A 20194-nucleotide genomic window follows, 5' to 3' on the forward strand; every position below is an offset into this window, starting at 1 on the left:
TTGGGTTGCTTTTTGATGACTCGAAACCAGATGTTTAAGCTCGTGTGTGATTTCGTGTGTGCGGCTTATGTAGAAATGTGTTCCATTCATTTCTTTTTTTTTTGGAATTCTGAAGTTCGAGAACTCAGAGAATATTACCCACTTTATCAATTTTAATATATTGAATTTCTTACTTTTGTTCGATTTCAATTGACTAAAACTTTTTGAAACGCAAATTTGAGCAAAGTATACGCGGAACTGAGCGCTTGCGAACAAATTGAGTAAGTGGTGAATAAATGATTTGGTTTATGGTCACACTCAGATTCCGAACAGCTGTTTGCTTGTACCCGCAACGTGTGAATGACCAGACGCTATTGAAAATTAAAAGTTGATTGAAGTGTTTTGGAAATTCGTGTAGTGCTCTTTCTAATATATACAATTATTAAGATTGTAAAGGAAGACATTAAATTACTGCCTGCAGCTGTTACTGTGTTTTGATTAAAGCAGTAAAATGGATTTATTACGAGAACGACGTCGAATTGCGGTTAAACGCAGAAGGCTAAAGAGAATGCCCATTAATTTGCAGAGGAAAGCAATTAGAGAGGCGCGCAACTTGGCGGGCATGCAACAGCGACAACCAAAGCGCAAAAAACACGCTAAATCAAGGGCAATTTTAGATCGCTTAGGAACTGATTTTGAGCGAGCCGAGCATAATGTAATGTTGGCTGCAAGCTCCCAAGAGTTACGGCAGATTTTGTCCGAGTTCGAAGAGCTGGCAGATGTGCCCCACGATCCCACGGCAGCTGAACTTTTGGGCCAGGCAAGTTAACAGCAAGAGAAACGAACATTAAGGTGGTGCTTAACAAGCAGCATTCTCAGAGCACAAACTGTGATCCCGTGACGTCACAATATTCGCGCACTAAGCGCCACCTTACTGTCCGATCGGCAACTCAATTAGCACGCTGCCTCGCTTTCGTCACAATCAATTGTTGGGTGACCTACTCCGGTGGAGCTGCTAATTGATGGCCAGAACAAATGTTATGGCAGCTGATGTTACCGTTAACTGTTTTATGTATATTTCATAATTACAGATTGCCAAAGCGGAGGGCCGCGCAACATCGATCCACGTGCAACGCGACGGACTTAGCACGCTCGACATTGAGGTAATGCAGCTATTTTGTAGCTAAATTTAGCCATTTTCGGAAAACGTCAGCCACAGAGTGTTAATTTTTTTGCTAGCAATTTCAAAAAAGCTAAAACAATAACACTTACATTTCACGAAGCTCTTTTTACATGAAATCCGTTACTTTTCTGAAGCGGCGGCAATTGGCAACACTGGTAGGCTGTTCAGAGTCGGAAGCTCTCAATTGACCCCACAACTCCCAGCTACCTTGCGCGCAGCTGTTTGCACCCGATTGCCATTCAATTGAATATGTACATATATACATATATATGTAGTCGTTTTCGATCCATCAATTTGATTAATGTCCAATTCGCAAGGTTCTTTTGTAGACGCTGGTGAAATTTTCGCCGTTAATGTAAACACTATTTCATTTTCATGTAAACAGCGTCATTTGAAAAGTGGAACAATGAAAATAAGAATTTAAAAGTGAAGAGAAATAAGTTCATGCTGATTATTTGAATACAAACTGTTTTATATTGTGGTAAAACTTCGAGTCTGACATCCCCATTACATATTATAAATTTATTTTGTTATCCGAAAAAAAGTTCCCACAACTTGCAATACGATGTTCATGCATTTTTCCATTAAATTACCGGTGAGAATCGTAATTAGATATTCCTGTATTCGTAATCCCTTAATATAACCATATTATATGGAAATATATCCGAGGGTTTTCATGTGCTTGACCAGCTTTTAAATTTGCAGTACTCTTAATCCAAAACTTTAAAATTCTAACATTCTCCATTTCTCACACTGTGCATTCTCATTGATATTTCAGCTCCATCAGCGCTCTCCGACGATTGCCCAACTGAAAAAAGCGATCGCCACGATCTCGTGCGCTCAATTGAAACGAAGACAACGCGAACAACGTCGTGAGGTAGCCGAAGACGCCGCTGGCCGGGCCGAAGATAGTGACAGACAACAGGTTGTGGGATCTGCTGGAGCTGAAGCCATGCCGCGCTCCAGTGGCGAATTAGTTAACTCGGCGCTGCGCAACGGGCACCAACATCGCGCGCTGGTCTCTTGGCGGTTTCTATGGCGCTGCTTTGCACTGTTCAACGTGGACACCAATCAGCCGATCGATGACAACGTTGACAACGGACGCGCGACTCTAACGGCGCTGGGTATTGAGAACGGGGCTAACTTGAAGTTTGTGCATCGCGTCAAGTATTTCGGTCGCCGGCGGCAGAGCTAAAACGAATCGAAAAGGAAATATTTAAAGTTGCCAAATGAACAACAGCCTGAACTATATACTTCGCCAAAACCAGAGCTTTACAAGACCAAAATGAATCAAAATGTACAAATTTTTGGCATTCTGCTGCTTTACACTTTTATGCGGCTCTTGGCAGCTGCCGCTTTTGAGGATGGCAACAACAACAATGTCAAAATCACCAAACATAGCCTGGAACTCACTCAAACGATCAACATACAGCGTCAGGAGTTCATGCAGCGACAGTGTGAGCTGCTGGAGGCCAACAGGCAAACTGTGGATGATCTTACCGAGCTGCAAATGGATCATATGATTGTGGATAAGGAGCACAAGCTGCTCTACTGCTATGTGCCCAAGGTACCCACCTCTCTTTATACTTATTTAACCTTTTCAATTAATTCGCTGCGTCAGCTTTGAACACAAAACTTTTCTGACTGAAAACGAAATTTTCAGAATTTTATTTGTATACCCTGTGTCAATTGGAAGTTTATACAAGGGGTATAATAGTTAGGTGCAAATTTATGTAACAAGCAGAAATAAGGAGCTTTGATCTAATAAAGTGCCAGAGTCGATCCGGACATGATTACCCTATAACATAAAATCGATTAGGTATATCTAGAAGATTACAAGACCAAAAACAAAATGTTCGTATGACTTACTCAGTTTATAAAAAATTCTCCTATTTCCCGAATGTTCACAAAAAAGTATAATGTTTTACTGAACTGAATGTAGCTCGAATTGACGGTCTGGGGGGGTACAGGGTATCTCATGGTCGAGCATTGCCAACTAGAACACACTTTTTATATATGTTCTATTCTGACTGCCCGGTTCGCCATGTGTGGTTTAGCTCCCTTCCGTTTGCGGCCGTCCAGCGTGCTGCGACCCTTTGTCAAATGCCTCTCATCCACACATGAAATAAACTCGTTTTATTTTTTGCTCCACGTTTTCTCTTTTACTGGCCTGCTGACATTTGATGCTCCCCCGGAGGCAGCGCCACAGCAACCACAACAGCTCAGACCGGCCCCTCACACTGTTGGACTGTTGTTTATTCTTGCCACATGTGGCATGATTATTGTTCAATCGATTTCGTGTGATTATGTTGCTTTCACCAGACGAGTTTGACCAGACAACAAGACTGACTATAAGTGGTACAAGCTGATTGCTTGTCTAAATCCCGCACCACTTGGTAGGCTTATCAAGAGACTATGTCAATCTTTGATTTGCTTGGCTATTCGACGCCATGTCTGTTATTGAAGTCAATTTCCATAGTACTGGCGTAGATAACCATATAACCTTCCATAAACCTCTGTGTAATTATAAATTATATAGCCATAAATGCATTTATATACCTTGTAAATTAAGTGTAGACTGGGTTTAATCCGCACATGCACTTTGCTTTCAAAATGTGCGAATGCAGGGTCTGCTGCACTTTCAGATGCGGTTCGATTAAATCTTAATCCACAAAAATGAAATTAAATATATTCATTGTATTCAGAGTTGACCTTAGAGAACTTTGGAGCTGCTTGTAAGTTTTAAATCAATAAAGAAAGGTAGTTAAACTAAAATCTTGTATGTTGCTCACTTCTGAACGATATTCAAAATTCAAAAAATGTTCAAAAAACCCAAATAAATTTAATCCTCCACACAGCTTACCTTAAATTGCTTACAGAGTATATCTGAGTTCGAGTTCACCTTATATTCTCCATATATGCAAACTGCGTTTCAGTGGAGCCTCCGACAATTATAAGCTATTATTATCAGTGTTTTGTAATTTGTTGTAGAATTGCTGAGCAATTTGCATGGGTTCAAAAACACGCAAGAGCTGTCTCTGAGTGTGTCAGATCGAATGCTAAAGTGGTTGTCTTCTCGACTGTCTGCTCGTCTGATCGATAAGCAAGGCACGTTGATTAGATCAGCGAATATTCTAATTGGGATACACTTTTCCTTATCTGCGCGTCCCAATGGGCCAATTTAATGACGTCCATTGGGGATTATCAAAGTTTTTGCCTTTATTAATTAAATTTCGATTTTAATAACGCGCTCGATAAGAATCTAGACCGTAACTAAACTAATTCAATTGAAGCAAATTAGCAGCATGTGGAATTCTCAAAAAAAAAAAAAAAAAAAAAAACAAAAAACCATTTCCTCCACTTGCCACTTGCTATCAAATACCAACTTATGATATAGTATTAGACGAACTATTTGATTAGATTAACCAGCCAACAAAACCGAATTGCTCACCTGTTGAAGGTGCGACATATAAATAGCTTCGTGTTTCATGTGTCCGACGCACTTTGAACCCTCGCCCAACATAATGAGCTCTTGCTTGTGGTGCAGGCAGGTGGGGTGCTCAGATTGCGGCTGTTGAGTAATACCCAATGGGCCATGCCGTGCCATGACGTATGCCTCTTGGTTGTGGCGCCACTTTGTGAGTTCGACACCTTTTTTCTTCTTTATGTTACAATTGTTGTTCAAATTGAGTTTCTGGTATTCTTGTGTCGAGATATATTCGTGTAATGGCAGTTTTCCTGCTAATAAACGAACTTATGATGTGCACCTTTAAATATTCCCTAAAATTAGGAGAACATCTTAAAAAGTTGCAAAGAGGAAACTTGTCCAGTAGGAAATAATGTGAGATCGCTTTAAACACGGTTTTTCGCTACTTCGGAGGAAGTTATCGTAGGGACACAACATCCATTTGACTTAAAACTAGTGAATATCACGATAAACTCACTTTTGGCATGTCGAAGATTGAATACCCTTGCACACATATACAAAAACTTTCCTTCCATGTGATAGTTCCTAGGGAAGTCATATAATATAGTAGTTCCACCAAATGTTCCACACTCATTTTTAGATTCATTCAGCGTACAGAGCCTTATAGTAGTCCGATATTGATACGATATGTCTTATCGTGCGTTCCAGATACTTTTCACTCATATGACTATATGATAAAGTAATTTGATCTGGCCTGTTCCGACATATGCACTGCCTGTAACATAAAGACGGATCAGCGATATATACTTTATGGGACAGCCGACATCTTCTTAAATGCCTTACACATTATAATACCCCCTATAAGGCTTAAATTCCATATAGTTAGCACCAAACAAAATAGCTTAGAATAGCTCTCATATATCACAGATCGTATTTTAATTAGCTAATTAATGAGTGCTTCGCTATGAGGTTGGTAACAGTACTCTATGGTTAAAATGTAGAGAAAGACCAACGCGTTCACCTGTCGCATTGATAATCGCGGTACGAATCGATTGCCAAAGTGGGCGTATCGTGTTGTATGACAAGCTCGCGATCATTTCTTTTTCTTTTATCATTTACAACTCGACAGAGGCGTAGTAACGAGATCTCAGCTTGCATTGAGGGGGGCAATTCATGCCTTTGGGTAAAACTTAGCGCGCTTTTACCTGACCGCGTTCCACGAATTCGTATTTGTGTGCTATTAACCCCACTGTCGACTGTACAGCTGAGCTTTTTATGCGACCATCGCGTGTAGTGCTTAATGTGCCTTTTATAGCCAAAAGAAATTGTGTAAAATTGTATTTTATGATCGCTTACGTATTGCAAATAATTTTAACGTATGCGCATTGTGTTCGAAAAACGCTGAACCTGAACCTTTGCCGCGATTCGTTGTTACCTGTGTCATGCACAGTGGATCGCTGTCTATTGGTAAACACAAACTTAGGAGGCCCGATTAGTTGCATAAAGCACAGTCGATCCCAAAAACTTGAACCAAAGCTTAGTTTTCCATACGAGATTATAATTGCTGAACTTTTAGGGTTCTGACAATCTCTAACAATATGTTGTTAACTCTTAATATAGAGATGCAAATTTCAATAAATATTAATCAATATGTAATTAATTTAATTTATGATAGGTTGCGACCGGTTCGAACCCAAATCTGGGTTAACAGAAACGAGCCGAACCTTAAGGCGGGAGTTGGTTTTAACTTCTAAATCTTCTTTATTATGAAGCTCAAGCCCGGATTCCCAATATAGTTCCAACATATTTGAATAAGCACAGCTGAAGCAACACTTTCCAGGCAGGAAGCTGGTTCGAACCGTAAACTAAACCACCGACAATGTTTCATTTACGCAGCTATGTTTGAGTCTGCAGCGTTTCAATATGTTTTGTTTAGGTGGATATTTCAGTTTTATCTGACAGCCTGACAACGCTCAAGTGTAGGCTGATGGCCCGTGGCAGGCTGCGCACCACTGTGGCAGCAGCAGCACCACTCGGCCCGTAGTTTTTCCTGTGTGTTGTGTATACGAAAATTGTTTGTTTTTGTGATTTGAAATGCTTTTGTAGCGTTTAATTACACTCGACATTGTCGGTCGGTCTGCCCTGCCTAAGCGAAATGTTTATATGTTTAGTTGATTTGTTGTTGCTGTAATTGTGGCTGTGGCTGCTTAGTTATAGTTGATTAGCTAAGTGGCCGGCTCTCAGCGTGCTTTGAAATACTCGCATGCAGCAATTAAATCGCATTTTTTTCTAAACATAAATCTTGGCGTAAATTGCAATTCATTAGCATTGGCAGTTAAGAGAAAAGTGTTTGGCCGAGTATCTGAGTCAAGTAGATCGCATTGTTCGCAATTATAATTTTATTTTCATCATAATAAAATATGCCAACTACCCTCTCCACATTTCACTCTGCTTGCTCATTATTTACTTTCTATAATTAAAGTTCAACTCACTTTGCACAGTCGGCTCAAATTCCAATTGAAAAAGTATTTTGTAATCATATCTACATGTACATTATATATTTTGTTGCCGGCTCTTTGTTTATGACAAATTGCATGCATACATAAATAAGTTGACGGAGCGGAAGCTAAGCTAAAATAAAACAGGTTTTCGAATTGTTACTTTGCTAGATATTCGCCGATTTACTTGTCAAGTGTCTATAATTCTCATGAAATCCGGACTATATACATATATTTTTTTTCGAAAATATCCTTTGCCCGCCATCTTGTAGAGAAGGAAGAATTCGCTGTAATATACAGAAAATATCACCTAAAGCCCCGACATGTATTTGTCGATAATAAAAAATAGCCAACTGTTATGTTGAGATATGGAATCCATGCTAGCGCTTGCCGTGCTTATCGTTGAGTCGATTTCAAAAGAATTCCTTTAAAGTAGATAGAGCCCAAATTCTGACTCACTGACAGACAACATTCTAATGTTCTTGTTTAGAGGTAAACATAATTCATAGGAAAACCAGAAAATACATTTTGTGGCCTCATTCGAATTATTGTTTATTTAGTTGAAATTGCAACAGAACTTGAACTAAACAAAATGTTTTATTTCCACGATTCTCCCTTTCGCTCGTGTAGGTGGCCTGCACAAACTGGAAACGGGTGCTGATGCTCTTGACGGGCAAGTGGCAGAATGGCACGGATCCGCTGCAGATACCTGGGTCACTGGCGCATTCGGTGGGCATGTTTACCAAATTCTACGATCTGAACGAGGAGGACCGCGCCCAGGTGCTCAGCGAAGAGTACACACGCTTTATTCTGGTACGGCATCCATTTGAGCGGCTGCTCTCCGCGTATCGCAATAAGCTGGAGGGTTGCTCGCCTAGCGCACGGTACTTTCAGTCTCGTGTGGGTCGTCAAATTGTGCGAGAGCTGCGCCCCGGTGCTAGCAACGAGTCCCTTAATCAGGGCAACGATGTTCAGTTTGGCGAGTTCGTGCAGTATTTGCTGACGCCGGAGCTTAGTCGCACCAACCAAACGGACTACAACGAGCACTGGGAGGTCATTGCCAAACTGTGCAATCCCTGTGTCATGAAGTACAACGTTGTGGGTAAGTCACATAATGGAACACTCAGATGACACATTTTTTAAACAATCATATTTCCCTTGCAGGCAAATACGACACCTTACTGGATGACTCCGCCTTGGCGCTGTATCTGGCGGGGGCCAAGAACTTGACATTCCCCACTGGCCACAAGCCGTCCAGCACGCGCGCCAATCTGCGCAAATACTTTGATCCACTGCCTATTGGCGCCATACGGCATCTGTACGAAATCTATGAGGAGGACTTTCGTCTGTTTGACTATGGCATGGATGATGTTTTAGGGTTTGAATTCGGCTGATTACTTACTAAATATATATGTTATATGTATTTATTAAAGTGATTTGTAGCATCCGAATCATTTATACTGTGACCATGACGCTTTCCCCTGGAAATCTTTGTGATTTTAGCAATATTTAGTTTAACATATTGTAATTGTAAGATTTTTATTTAATCAGCGGCATGCGAATATTAGCTTAGAATATTATAAGTAATACAATATTAGAGAGGTTTTATGTTATATATAACAAGGGAATAACTTAAATATTAATATTCTACAACCTATACATAAATGCATTTGTATTCTAAACAAATCATGTGTTCGGCAAATATCTGTTTATATGTTTATCAATTTTATGCCCTGCATATATTGTCTTCAAGTTGTCATTGTTAGTTATATAATAATTAAATGTTACAACTAAATATTCCAAAAATGTTAATTTAGTTAAGCAATTTATATTTTATATTATTATAGTTATGTTATATTATTATACTTTGCATTTGATCACCATATATGATTTAGTTTGTTTAGAAATCTAAGAGTATTTCCTTTCGATATAGCAGAGTATTTTATATCGCTTTTTATGCATCCTTTTTATACCCTTGAAGGGGGTATCATTCTTTTCTCATATGTGTAACGCATAGAAGGAGACATCTCTGACTATTTCGTTTATCAAGATATCTGAGCCATACTTGGCATTTATTCGTTTCACTTGCTCCTCATATATATGCTAAATCCTATTACTATCGGGCCACTGTATCATATAGCTTCTGAATATTATGTTCTTGTATGAACAACTTATTCGTTTTCCAAGATACGTTGCATACGTATGAGCCCAATCTTTTCTTTAAGGAAGAATTGACTGACCAGTTACACTATTTAGAAATGATTACAAGGGTATTCTCTTTGTATACTCTGTGCACAAAGTAAATAGAAAAAAAATTGATCATGCTGAATGGCAGTTTGAAAATCATAGCTTTGATCTTACAGTTTTAGATTTTAAATGAACCCAATAATGGAGACTTTTCGACTAATGCCACGTTGTATTAGGCAACTTCACGAGTCTTAACGTAGGGTATTTAGTAGTCGATGGCTGTTTAGAGTTTAAGAAATTTCCCTTTATATTTGATTGGCATCAATGAACTCCCTTATCAGCTGGGGTATACGTATACGTGACGTGATAAATGCTTTTTATAATAACATTCCACGATCATTGACAAGCGTTAAGATTAAATGTTTGGCTTTTTCTTCATAGTTTTCCCTCTAGATTAATGTGGCATTCAAATCTCGACACCGATTTTTTAGTCGAAATCACGAATCACGAAAATCATCCGATTTTCACGAAGTTTGGCTTTTTCTTCATGGTTTTCCCTCTAGATTAATCGGGCATTCAAATCTCGACACCGATTTTTTGGTCGAAATTCATGTCCAAATCTTACCCCAAGATTCGTATATAGACATGGGTCAAAAATTACCACCCCCATATCTCGGCCAAATCTCATCCGATTTTTACGAAGTTTGTCTTTTCGTTCATGGTTTTCCCTCTAGTTTAATGTGGCATTCAAATCTCGACACCGATTTTTTGGTTGAAATTCATGTCCAAATCTTACCCCAAGATTCGTATATAGACATGGGTCAAAAATTACCACCCCCATAACTCGGTCAAATCTCATCCGATTTTCACGAAGTTTGGCTTTTTCTTCATGGTTTTCCCTCTAGATTAATCGGGCATTCAAATCTCGACACCGATTTTTTGGTCGAAATTCATGTCCAAATCTTACCCCAAGATTCGTATATAGACATGGGTCAAAAATTACCACCCCCATATCTCGGCCAAATCTCATCCGATTTTTACGAAGTTTGTCTTTTCGTTCATGGTTTTCCCTCTAGTTTAATGTGGCATTCAAATCTCGACACCGATTTTTTGGTCGAAATTCATGTCCACATCTTACCCCAAGATTCGTATATAGACATGGGTCAAAAATTACCACCCCCATATCTCGGCCAAATCTCATCCGATTTTTACGAAGTTTGGCTTTTCCTTCATGGTTTTCCATCTAGTTTAATGTGGCATTCAAATCTGAACACCGATTTTTTGGTCGAAATTCATGTCCACATCTTACCCCAAGATTCGTATATAGACATGGGTCAAAAATTACCACCCCCATAACTCGGTCAAATCTCATCCGATTTTCACGAAGTTTGGCTTTTTCTTCATGGTTTTCCCTCTAGATAAATCTGGCATTCAAATCTGAACACCGATTTTTTAGTCGAAATTCATGTCCAAATCTTACCCCAAGATTCGTATCTAGACATGGGTCAAAAATGACCACCCCCATAGCTCGGTCAAATCTCATCCGATTTTCACGAAGTTTGGCTTTTTCTTCATGGTTTTCCCTCTAGATTAATCGGGCATTCAAATCTCGACACCGATTTTTTGGTCGAAATTCATGTCCACATCTTACCCCAAGATTCGTATATAGACATGGGTCAAAAATTACCACCCCCATATCTCGGCCAAATCTCATCCGATTTTTACGAAGTTTGGCTTTTCCTTCATGGTTTTCCATCTAGTTTAATGTGGCATTCAAATCTCGACACCGATTTTTTGGTTGAAATTCATGTCCAAATCTTACCCCAAGATTCGTATATAGACATGGGTCAAAAATTACCACCCCCATAACTCGGTCAAATCTCATCCGATTTTCACGAAGTTTGGCTTTTTCTTCATGGTTTTCCCTCTAGATAAATCTGGCATTCAAATCTGAACACCGATTTTTTAGTCGAAATTCATGTCCAAATCTTACCCCAAGATTCGTATCTAGACATGGGTCAAAAATGACCACCCCCATAGCTCGGTCAAATCTCATCCGATTTTCACGAAGCTTGGCTTTTTCTTCATGGTTTTCCCTCTAGATTAATCGGGCATTCAAATCTCGACACCGACTTTTTGGTCGAAATTCACGTCCACATCTTACCCCAAGATTCGTATATAGACATGGGTCAAAAATGACCACCCCCATAGCTCGGTCAAATCTCATCCGATTTTCACGAAGTTTGGCTTTTTCTTCATGGTTTTCCCTCTAGATAAATCTGGCATTCAAATCTGAACACCGATTTTTTAGTCGAAATTCATGTCCAAATCTTACCCCAAGATTCGTATATAGACATGGGTCAAAAATTACCACCCCCATATCTCGGCCAAATCTCATCCGATTTTTACGAAGTTTGGCTTTTCCTTCATGGTTTTCCATCTAGTTTAATGTGGCATTCAAATCTGAACACCGATTTTTTGGTCGAAATTCATGTCCACATCTTACCCCAAGATTCGTATATAGACATGGGTCAAAAATTACCACCCCCATAACTCGGTCAAATCTCATCCGATTTTCACGAAGTTTGGCTTTTTCTTCATGGTTTTCCCTCTAGATAAATCTGGCATTCAAATCTGAACACCGATTTTTTAGTCGAAATTCATGTCCAAATCTTACCCCAAGATTCGTATCTAGACATGGGTCAAAAATGACCACCCCCATAGCTCGGTCAAATCTCATCCGATTTTCACGAAGTTTGGCTTTTTCTTCATGGTTTTCCCTCTAGATTAATCGGGCATTCAAATCTCGACACCGATTTTTTGGTCGAAATTCATGTCCACATCTTACCCCAAGATTCGTATATAGACATGGGTCAAAAATTACCACCCCCATATCTCGGCCAAATCTCATCCGATTTTTACGAAGTTTGGCTTTTCCTTCATGGTTTTCCATCTAGTTTAATGTGGCATTCAAATCTCGACACCGATTTTTTGGTTGAAATTCATGTCCAAATCTTACCCCAAGATTCGTATATAGACATGGGTCAAAAATTACCACCCCCATAACTCGGTCAAATCTCATCCGATTTTCACGAAGTTTGGCTTTTTCTTCATGGTTTTCCCTCTAGATAAATCTGGCATTCAAATCTGAACACCGATTTTTTAGTCGAAATTCATGTCCAAATCTTACCCCAAGATTCGTATCTAGACATGGGTCAAAAATGACCACCCCCATAGCTCGGTCAAATCTCATCCGATTTTCACGAAGCTTGGCTTTTTCTTCATGGTTTTCCCTCTAGATTAATCGGGCATTCAAATCTCGACACCGACTTTTTGGTCGAAATTCACGTCCACATCTTACCCCAAGATTCGTATATAGACATGGGTCAAAAATTACCACCCCCATAACTCGGTCAAATCTCATCCGATTTTCACGAAGTTTGGCTTTTTCTTCATGGTTTTCCCTCTAGATAAATCTGGCATTCAAATCTGAACACCGATTTTTTAGTCGAAATTCATGTCCAAATCTTACCCCAAGATTCGTATCTAGACATGGGTCAAAAATGACCACCCCCATAGCTCGGTCAAATCTCATCCGATTTTCACGAAGTTTGGCTTTTTCTTCATGGTTTTCCCTCTAGATTAATCGGGCATTCAAATCTCGACACCGACTTTTTGGTCGAAATTCATGTCCACATCTTACCCCAAGATTCGTATATAGACATGGGTCAAAAATTACCACCCCCATAACTCGGTCAAATCTCATCCGATTTTCACGAAGTTTGGCTTTTTCTTCATGGTTTTCCCTCTAGATTAATGTGGCATTCAAATCTGAACACCGATTTTTTAGTCGAAATTTATGTCCAAATCTTACCCCAAGATTCGTATATAGACATGGGTCAAAAATGACCACCCCCATAACTCGGTCAAATCTCATCCGATTTTCACGAAGTTTGGCTTTTTCTTCATGGTTTTCCCTCTAGATAAATCTGGCATTCAAATCTGAACACCGATTTTTTAGTCGAAATTCATGTCCAAATCTTACCCCAAGATTCGTATCTAGACATGGGTCAAAAATGACCACCCCCATAGCTCGGTCAAATCTCATCCGATTTTCACGAAGTTTGGCTTTTTCTTCATGGTTTTCCCTCTAGATTAATCGGGCATTCAAATCTCGACACCGACTTTTTGGTCGAAATTCATGTCCACATCTTACCCCAAGATTCGTATATAGACATGGGTCAAAAATTACCACCCCCATAACTCGGTCAAATCTCATCCGATTTTCACGAAGTTTGGCTTTTTCTTCATGGTTTTCCCTCTAGATTAATGTGGCATTCAAATCTGAACACCGATTTTTTAGTCGAAATTTATGTCCAAATCTTACCCCAAGATTCGTATATAGACATGGGTCAAAAATGACCACCCCCATAACTCGGTCAAATCTCATCCGAATTCCACGAAGTTTGGCTTTTTCTTCATAGTTTTCCCTCTAGATTAATGTGGCATTCAAATCTCGACACCGATTTTTTAGTCGAAATTCATGTCCAAATTTTACCCCAAGATTCGTATATAGACATGGGTCAAAAATTACTTCCCCCATAACTCGGTCAAATCTCATCCGATTTTCACGAAGTTTGGCTTTTTCTTCATGGTTTTCCCTCTAGATTAATGTGGCATTCAAATCTGAACACCGACTTTTTAGTCGAAATCTATGTCCAAATCTTACCCCAAGATTCGTATATAGACATGGGTCAAAAATGACCACCCCCATATCTCGGCCAAATCTCATCCGATTTTTACGAAGTTTGGCTTTTCCTTCATGGTTTTCCCTCTAGATTGATCGGGCATTCAAATCTCGACACCGATTTTTTGGTCGAAATTCATGTCCAAATCTTACCCCAAGATTCGTGTATAGACATGGGTCAAAAATTACCACCCCCATATCTCGGCCAAATCTCATCCGATTTTTACGAAGTTTGGCTTTTCCTTCATGGTTTTCCCTCTAGATTGATCGGGCATTCAAATCTCGACACCGATTTTTTGGTTGAAATTCATGTCCAAATCTTACCCCAAGATTCGTATATAGACATGGGTCAAAAATTACCACCCCCATAACTCGGTCAAATCTCATCCGATTTTCACGAAGTTTGGCTTTTTCTTCATGGTTTTCCCTCTAGATTAATCTGGCATTCAAATCTGAACACCGATTTTTTGGTCGAAATTCATGTCCAAATCTTACCCCAAGATTCGTATATAGACATGGGTCAAAAATGACCACCCCCATAACTCGGTCAAATCTCATCCGATTTTCACGAAGTTGGGCTTTTTCTTCATGGTTTTCCCTCTAGATAAATCTGGCATTCAAATCTGAACACCGAATTTTTAGTCGAAATTCATGTCCAAATCTTACCCCAAGATTCGTATCTAGACATGGGTCAAAAATGACCACCCCCATAACTCGGTCAAATCTCATCCGAATTCCACGAAGTTTGGCTTTTTCTTCATAGTTTTCCCTCTAGATTAATGTGGCATTCAAATCTCGACACCGATTTTTTAGTCGAAATTCATGTCCAAATTTTACCCCAAGATTCGTATATAGACATGGGTCAAAAATTACCACCCCCATAACTCGGTCAAATCTCATCCGATTTTCACGAAGTTTGGCTTTTTCTTCATGGTTTTCCCTCTAGATTAATGTGGCATTCAAATCTGAACACCGACTTTTTAGTCGAAATCTATGTCCAAATCTTACCCCAAGATTCGTATATAGACATGGGTCAAAAATGACCACCCCCATATCTCGGCCAAATCTCATCCGATTTTTACGAAGTTTGGCTTTTCCTTCATGGTTTTCCCTCTAGTTTAATGTGGCATTCAAATCTCGACACCGATTTTTTGGTTGAAATTCATGTCCAAATCTTACCCCAAGATTCGTATATAGACATGGGTCAAAAATTACCACCCCCATAACTCGGTCAAATCTCATCCGATTTTCACGAAGTTTGGCTTTTTCTTCATGGTTTTCCCTCTAGATTAATCTGGCATTCAAATCTGAACACCGATTTTTTGGTCGAAATTCATGTCCAAATCTTACCCCAAGATTCGTATATAGACATGGGTCAAAAATTACCACCCCCATATCTCGGCCAAATCTCATCCGACCAACAGTTCCTACTTTGCCACACCGATGCCTGCATACCCTGTTAATAACGTGTCCTTCTTTTATTACATATCTATAAGATTCATCAATAGTTTAATAATATATATATTTAACTACCGTTTTTAGAAAACAAAAACAGGTCTTAGACTGGAGTTTAAAATGTCTTATAGTACGACTTTATAGATCATTCACAATGATAAGATTGCATAGCTTAGGCTGGGCTTGGTTAGTGAAATAGTTGAGAGGACTTTACCGTCGATTGACTCAGAACCTTATTGTTCCATGGAATGCATAACTAAATGTTTTCAGTTTGTGATAACGATTGTTTAATATGTGTATAAAGGCTTGTTTGACATTTTTATCTACTGTATAGTCATGTATCAAAGAGCGTGAAATAGTGTGCATGCCCTTCGGCAAGTGCATGAAAAAGCTCAATCCGTTGACAGCGGCGTCAGATTTGTTTATCACCAACACATGGACGGGGGCAACGTAGACAGATGATCAACGTTCAAACGAATTTAAATACGCAATTTTGTCAACAGAGTTCCGGCGCCGACGGCAAACGCATTCGCACGGGCGACCATCAACCCGTGGTCATAATTTGGCAAGTGTATCCAACGGTTGTTTTTATCGACAAAATGCCCCCACGTCCATTCAAGGTTATCAGATAATTAGTCAATGTTTGCGCGTGTTTCTTTTTGCTTATCCAATGACTGTTGCTCTTTTATTCAACAATAACTTAAAGTTAAACATTGACAAGACATTCGAAAATAACAATTGGTGTTTGCATGTGTGCTGGTAGCTGTGTGTGTGTGTGTGTGTGTGTGTGTGTGTGGGGTGTACATTTGGTTTCGTTTTCTCAATTACAATAAAAACAAAAGGTGTTTATGTATCATATTCTCGTTTCTGTTTCAGTCCTTCAATTCGCATTTCCGCTTTGCATTTCATTGCAGCTGTAGCGCTGTTTTACGCTGCGATATTTTTTCAGCGAGTACAACGCCTCCACCTCCTTGGCGAGGTATCGTCCCTGTGCCAGCAGAGCGACAATCTTCTTGGGATCGCGCTCATCCTTGTTCTTTATGAATGCATCGTGAATTTGCTTGCGAAACTTTTGCGGCCCATTCAGGCCAGGGTAGTCACGACCCAGGTATTGTAACTGCAATGGAATTTACGCAATCTTAGTATCGGTCCCCCTCCACCGACCCGCTTGCCTAAAGCTGCGGCTGCTGCTGCTGTTACAGTGCACTTGCACGTGGTTCAGGCAGTGAGTGGCAAGTTAATTGGCAAATATACTTACGTGCTTGTAGAGAGTGATAACTTTGGAGCGCAGCCCTGACATCACCAGTAATGAAAGGTATTTGTGTAACTGTTAAATGCAATATATAAACTAAATCTTTATATGTTTTGTTGCTTTATACTCGCTGCGCAGATGACCAATGCCGAAGGCAGTCGTGTGACCGTTTCTATTACCGAAAAATTGCGTATCTTCATTAAATGTAATCGATAGTTCATGTCAGCTTAAGTTGGCAGCGCCTTGCAAAGCTTATCAACAATTTCAAAATGTTTGTGGGGTTTTGTACTGATTTCAATTTCATTATTTATAAAAAAAACTCGATTCATCATTAAATTTCCAATATTTTTGATGATGTATAAATATTAGTTCGACGACAAGATGTGCATGTCACTTATGACGTAATTGTCAGCCGTAACCGATAGTTTTCGCAGTAAAAGAAACCTTGTAGTTTTGATAATGCACGTTGACAAGTAGCGACTGAACTTCAGTTGGCAGCACTCTTATCAATGTTCGTGTCAGCCGGCCGGAATTTAACAAGAATCTTTCGGTAAGTACGCAAAATAAAAAGAAATTATTTTTTTTTAAATTGATTTCATCCTGAATTTCATAGTTATCGCAGCATATCAACTACCTGCGCCAGAATGGCAAGTGAGGTAGAGAAGGCGCAGAGCGCAGCGGCATCCGAAGACACTATTTTTGGCAAGATTTTACGCAAGGAGATTCCATGCAAATTTATCTACGAAGACGAGAAGGTCGGTACAAAGGGCACATTTTGTCTATTCAATTATCTTTATTGCACTTATCTTGTTTAGTGTGTGGCATTTAATGATGTTGCGCCCCAGGCGCCCACCCATTTTCTGGTTATACCGCGCAAGCCAATTGCGCAGCTTTCTACGGCCGAGGATGGAGACGCCGATCTCTTGGGCCATCTGATGCTGGTGGGCCGCAAAGTGGCCAAGGAACTGGGTCTGGAGAAGGGCTACCGCGTGGTCATCAATAACGGACAACATGGCGCCCAGTCCGTTTACCATTTACATTTGCACTTCCTGGGCGGCCGCCAAATGCAGTGGCCACCTGGCTAGGAGCTGCCTTAAAGCGAACAAGATAAACGATTTAAAAAAATAAATACACCTTATTAAAACTAAAAAACTCAATGTACAAAATATACAGATAATAGCATGTAGATTCAGTAGCGTCTGGCTGGAAAGTATTGCTTGAAGTCGACGGCATTGTTGAGAAATTTTCGCAGTTTGCCCTCGTTGCGAGATTTCTCGGCCAAGCTGTCGGGATCCAAGCAATTGAGTAATATCTCATCTGCACCCAATTGGCCGGCAATGCCGCCCGAGCGACGTAACCGGCGCGTTTTCAACATATCCAGTTTGGTACCCACCACTAGGATGGGCACGTGGCGACGTTTTAAGATGGGTCGGAGCCGCTTGTGGCGATGCCGACAGATCTGGCGCAGTGGATGATACAGCAAATCGTGCAAATTGTCATGCGAGCTCATATCTAAAAGATCGTACACTAATATAATGCCATCGATGTTGCGAAAGAGACGATTCCTATGCTCGCGCGACATTCGCAACGAGCTCTTTAAATCGTAAAATTCCACAAAATATGGGATCATGTCACACGCGGCCTCCGCCCTGCGCCGAAACAGCTTACACGAGGAGCCAAAGCGCTCGGAGCTGTGCGAGGAGCTGGGCGACGAGGACGATGTCCACTCTGGTGTGGGTGGCATCCCCTTATTACAGGGATACTCGTGCAGGCGCACCTGCACATTCCACCAGACGTCGCCGACGCTCCTAGTGGAGGGCGTGGGCGTGTCAACGCTTCTGGCCAGCAGATCTGTTAGCCGGGACTTACCAACGCCTGCGAAAAAAACGACGTTCGATTATCGGATGCCATATATTGAGAGAGAGAAAGAGAGAGAGAGAGATACCCACCTGCTTGGCCGAGCAGCAATATTCGAGCTGTGGAGACGTGTTTAATTGTTTGTTGCGCCATTGTTGTTCCAATTGACTTGAGTTGTATTGTAAATATATAACATGCCTGCGTGCTGTCAAATATTTGCGCAAAACAAGCCAACTTCGATCATATTCTAAATTTAATTTGGAACAAAGTTTGGCGGCTTCGCACAAGAATTATCGAATTTCTGCCAAACATCTCGATTTATCGCAGTTCGCTTCCGATCGTATTAGATGGCAATGTAAAAGTGTCCGATATGTTAAATATAATATTACAAGTTTTTTTTTTACAGTATGTGTGTATGTGACTTTTTTCGGAAATAATTTGCATTTTAAAGCACAGACTTGGGCAATCATGACGTCACAATGTGACTGCCGTTGCGCTAGACCTTCGTTTAGAGTTCTGTATTGCAATGCAAGCCTGCAAGTTGGCGCGGAATTTGAATTCATGATTTTCGTGAAATAAAACCAAATAATAAGTAGTTTTAATAGTTTCAAACATTTGTTTATTCTTTATAAACGTTTTTCATTTCATGTCATTTCATTTGTGTGTTCACATCAGTGTGTTTGTGGTATAATATATCTACAGACGCCGTTGTTCTGGGTGTGCGGTTGGAGATCCGCATACATCTGCTATCGTTTTTTTTTAAATTCTTTATATATTTGTTTTTGCTTTGAAATAAAAGTATATACTTCTTGCATGCAATACAGCTGCATCATAATGCATATATAATGCAGTATGTCGTTTAATCAATAATATAATTCAATCGCTTTTGCTTTGCAGTTATTCAGTTTGCAATTAAGTTTGGTAAGAGCTTTTAAAACATATACTTGTATGTATTATGCATGTGTACTATTATATACGACTTCTTTTTTGTCCTTTTTATTTAATTTTTATATAGTAAATATAATTTTTTTAAAATTCGAAAAACAGCTATAAACAGTTTATCATAAACAACAAAACTCCGAAACGAGCTTCATGATGTGGTGAACCGCATTTTGCGACTGTGGTGAGAATGTGTGGCCAGTTGTTTTGGGTTTTGATTACCGCTACATGAAGTAACTGCACGTAATTGAAAATGTGTAAACTGATGGATATGCCCAAATAACGGACCACATTCAATATACATAGATGTCTCAAACAGAGCAACCTATTTATGCATGGGATAGGTAAGTATGTATAATTATGTTTTATATAGATATCTATATATATATATATATATATGGTATGGATATTTTTCATACTATGCGGTGCTGTAATGATTATGTATAAATCTTCGTTTTACTGTTATTCCGTTTGGTATATATAAAATTATGTTTGCTATTTTTCGTAGATTGTTTGCCTGGTATGCATGTATTTATGTAAATATGTATGTATGTTATGTATATTCCATATGGATTTGCATATAATGCACGCTATGTGGCCTTTAACATATAATTCAACATCAAACATTGCCCTATATTTTGGTTTACCTATTTTTACTTTCTTCTTGTAT

At 39.6% G+C, this 20194-nt stretch overlaps 5 protein-coding genes and 1 long non-coding RNA gene across 10 annotated transcripts; 3 read left to right on the forward strand and 3 right to left on the reverse strand.

Annotated features, from left to right (window-relative positions):
* The first annotated feature begins 366 nt into the window (after window positions 1–366).
* LOC115763008 lies at window positions 367–2380 on the forward strand. 2 transcript variants are annotated; one of them, XM_030705398.1, is made up of 3 exons: window positions 367–799; window positions 1071–1142; window positions 1941–2380. In XM_030705398.1, exons 1-3 carry the CDS (start codon window positions 491–493, stop codon window positions 2355–2357), a joined length of 798 nt encoding a protein of 265 aa, XP_030561258.1. In that variant the 5' UTR covers window positions 367–490; the 3' UTR covers window positions 2358–2380. The 2 variants fall into 2 exon arrangements, with proteins under 2 accessions (XP_030561258.1, XP_030561259.1); XM_030705399.1 differs by lacking the exons at window positions 367–799; window positions 1071–1142 and adding an exon at window positions 1644–1757.
* Window positions 2271–5539, reverse strand: LOC115763010. 2 transcript variants are annotated; one of them, XR_004017848.1, is made up of 6 exons: window positions 5433–5539; window positions 5107–5364; window positions 4614–4942; window positions 3032–3678; window positions 2738–2960; window positions 2271–2353 (listed from the first exon to the last, which is right to left on the reverse strand). It is a non-coding gene; the product is annotated as an uncharacterized LOC115763010 (long non-coding RNA). The 2 variants fall into 2 exon arrangements; XR_004017847.1 differs by lacking the exons at window positions 4614–4942; window positions 5107–5364; window positions 5433–5539 and having other exon boundaries at window positions 3032–3971.
* LOC115763007 (carbohydrate sulfotransferase 11) lies at window positions 2361–8907 on the forward strand. Its single transcript, XM_030705397.1, has 3 exons — window positions 2361–2729; window positions 7718–8189; window positions 8252–8907. Exons 1-3 carry the CDS (start codon window positions 2448–2450, stop codon window positions 8479–8481), a joined length of 984 nt encoding a protein of 327 aa, XP_030561257.1. The 5' UTR covers window positions 2361–2447; the 3' UTR covers window positions 8482–8907.
* A 7221-nt stretch (window positions 8908–16128) lies between these two features.
* LOC115763154 (electron transfer flavoprotein regulatory factor 1) lies at window positions 16129–16906 on the reverse strand. Of its 2 annotated transcripts, XM_030705605.1 has the most exons (3): window positions 16856–16906; window positions 16735–16803; window positions 16129–16593 (listed from the first exon to the last, which is right to left on the reverse strand). In XM_030705605.1, exons 2-3 carry the CDS (start codon window positions 16774–16776, stop codon window positions 16357–16359), a joined length of 279 nt encoding a protein of 92 aa, XP_030561465.1. In that variant the 5' UTR covers window positions 16777–16803; window positions 16856–16906; the 3' UTR covers window positions 16129–16356. The 2 variants fall into 2 exon arrangements, with proteins under 2 accessions (XP_030561465.1, XP_030561464.1); XM_030705604.1 differs by having other exon boundaries at window positions 16735–16873.
* A 273-nt stretch (window positions 16907–17179) lies between these two features.
* LOC115763153 (histidine triad nucleotide-binding protein 1) lies at window positions 17180–17880 on the forward strand. The gene is made up of 3 exons (XM_030705603.1): window positions 17180–17278; window positions 17342–17483; window positions 17544–17880. Exons 1-3 carry the CDS (start codon window positions 17238–17240, stop codon window positions 17811–17813), a joined length of 453 nt encoding a protein of 150 aa, XP_030561463.1. The 5' UTR covers window positions 17180–17237; the 3' UTR covers window positions 17814–17880.
* LOC115763152 (rab-like protein 3) lies at window positions 17849–18791 on the reverse strand. Of its 2 annotated transcripts, XM_030705601.1 has the most exons (3): window positions 18678–18791; window positions 18598–18603; window positions 17849–18240 (listed from the first exon to the last, which is right to left on the reverse strand). In XM_030705601.1, exons 1-3 carry the CDS (start codon window positions 18736–18738, stop codon window positions 17918–17920), a joined length of 390 nt encoding a protein of 129 aa, XP_030561461.1. In that variant the 5' UTR covers window positions 18739–18791; the 3' UTR covers window positions 17849–17917. The 2 variants fall into 2 exon arrangements, with proteins under 2 accessions (XP_030561461.1, XP_030561460.1); XM_030705600.1 differs by having other exon boundaries at window positions 17849–18603; window positions 18678–18786.
* Between the last annotated feature and the right edge of the window lie 1403 nt (window positions 18792–20194).

The sequence above is a fragment of the Drosophila novamexicana genome, unplaced genomic scaffold (assembly GCF_003285875.2).
Source record: "Drosophila novamexicana strain 15010-1031.04,08,12 unplaced genomic scaffold, DnovRS2.1 tig00000689-arrow-pilon, whole genome shotgun sequence".
In the NCBI taxonomy this organism is placed as follows: Eukaryota; Metazoa; Arthropoda; class Insecta; order Diptera; family Drosophilidae; genus Drosophila; species Drosophila novamexicana.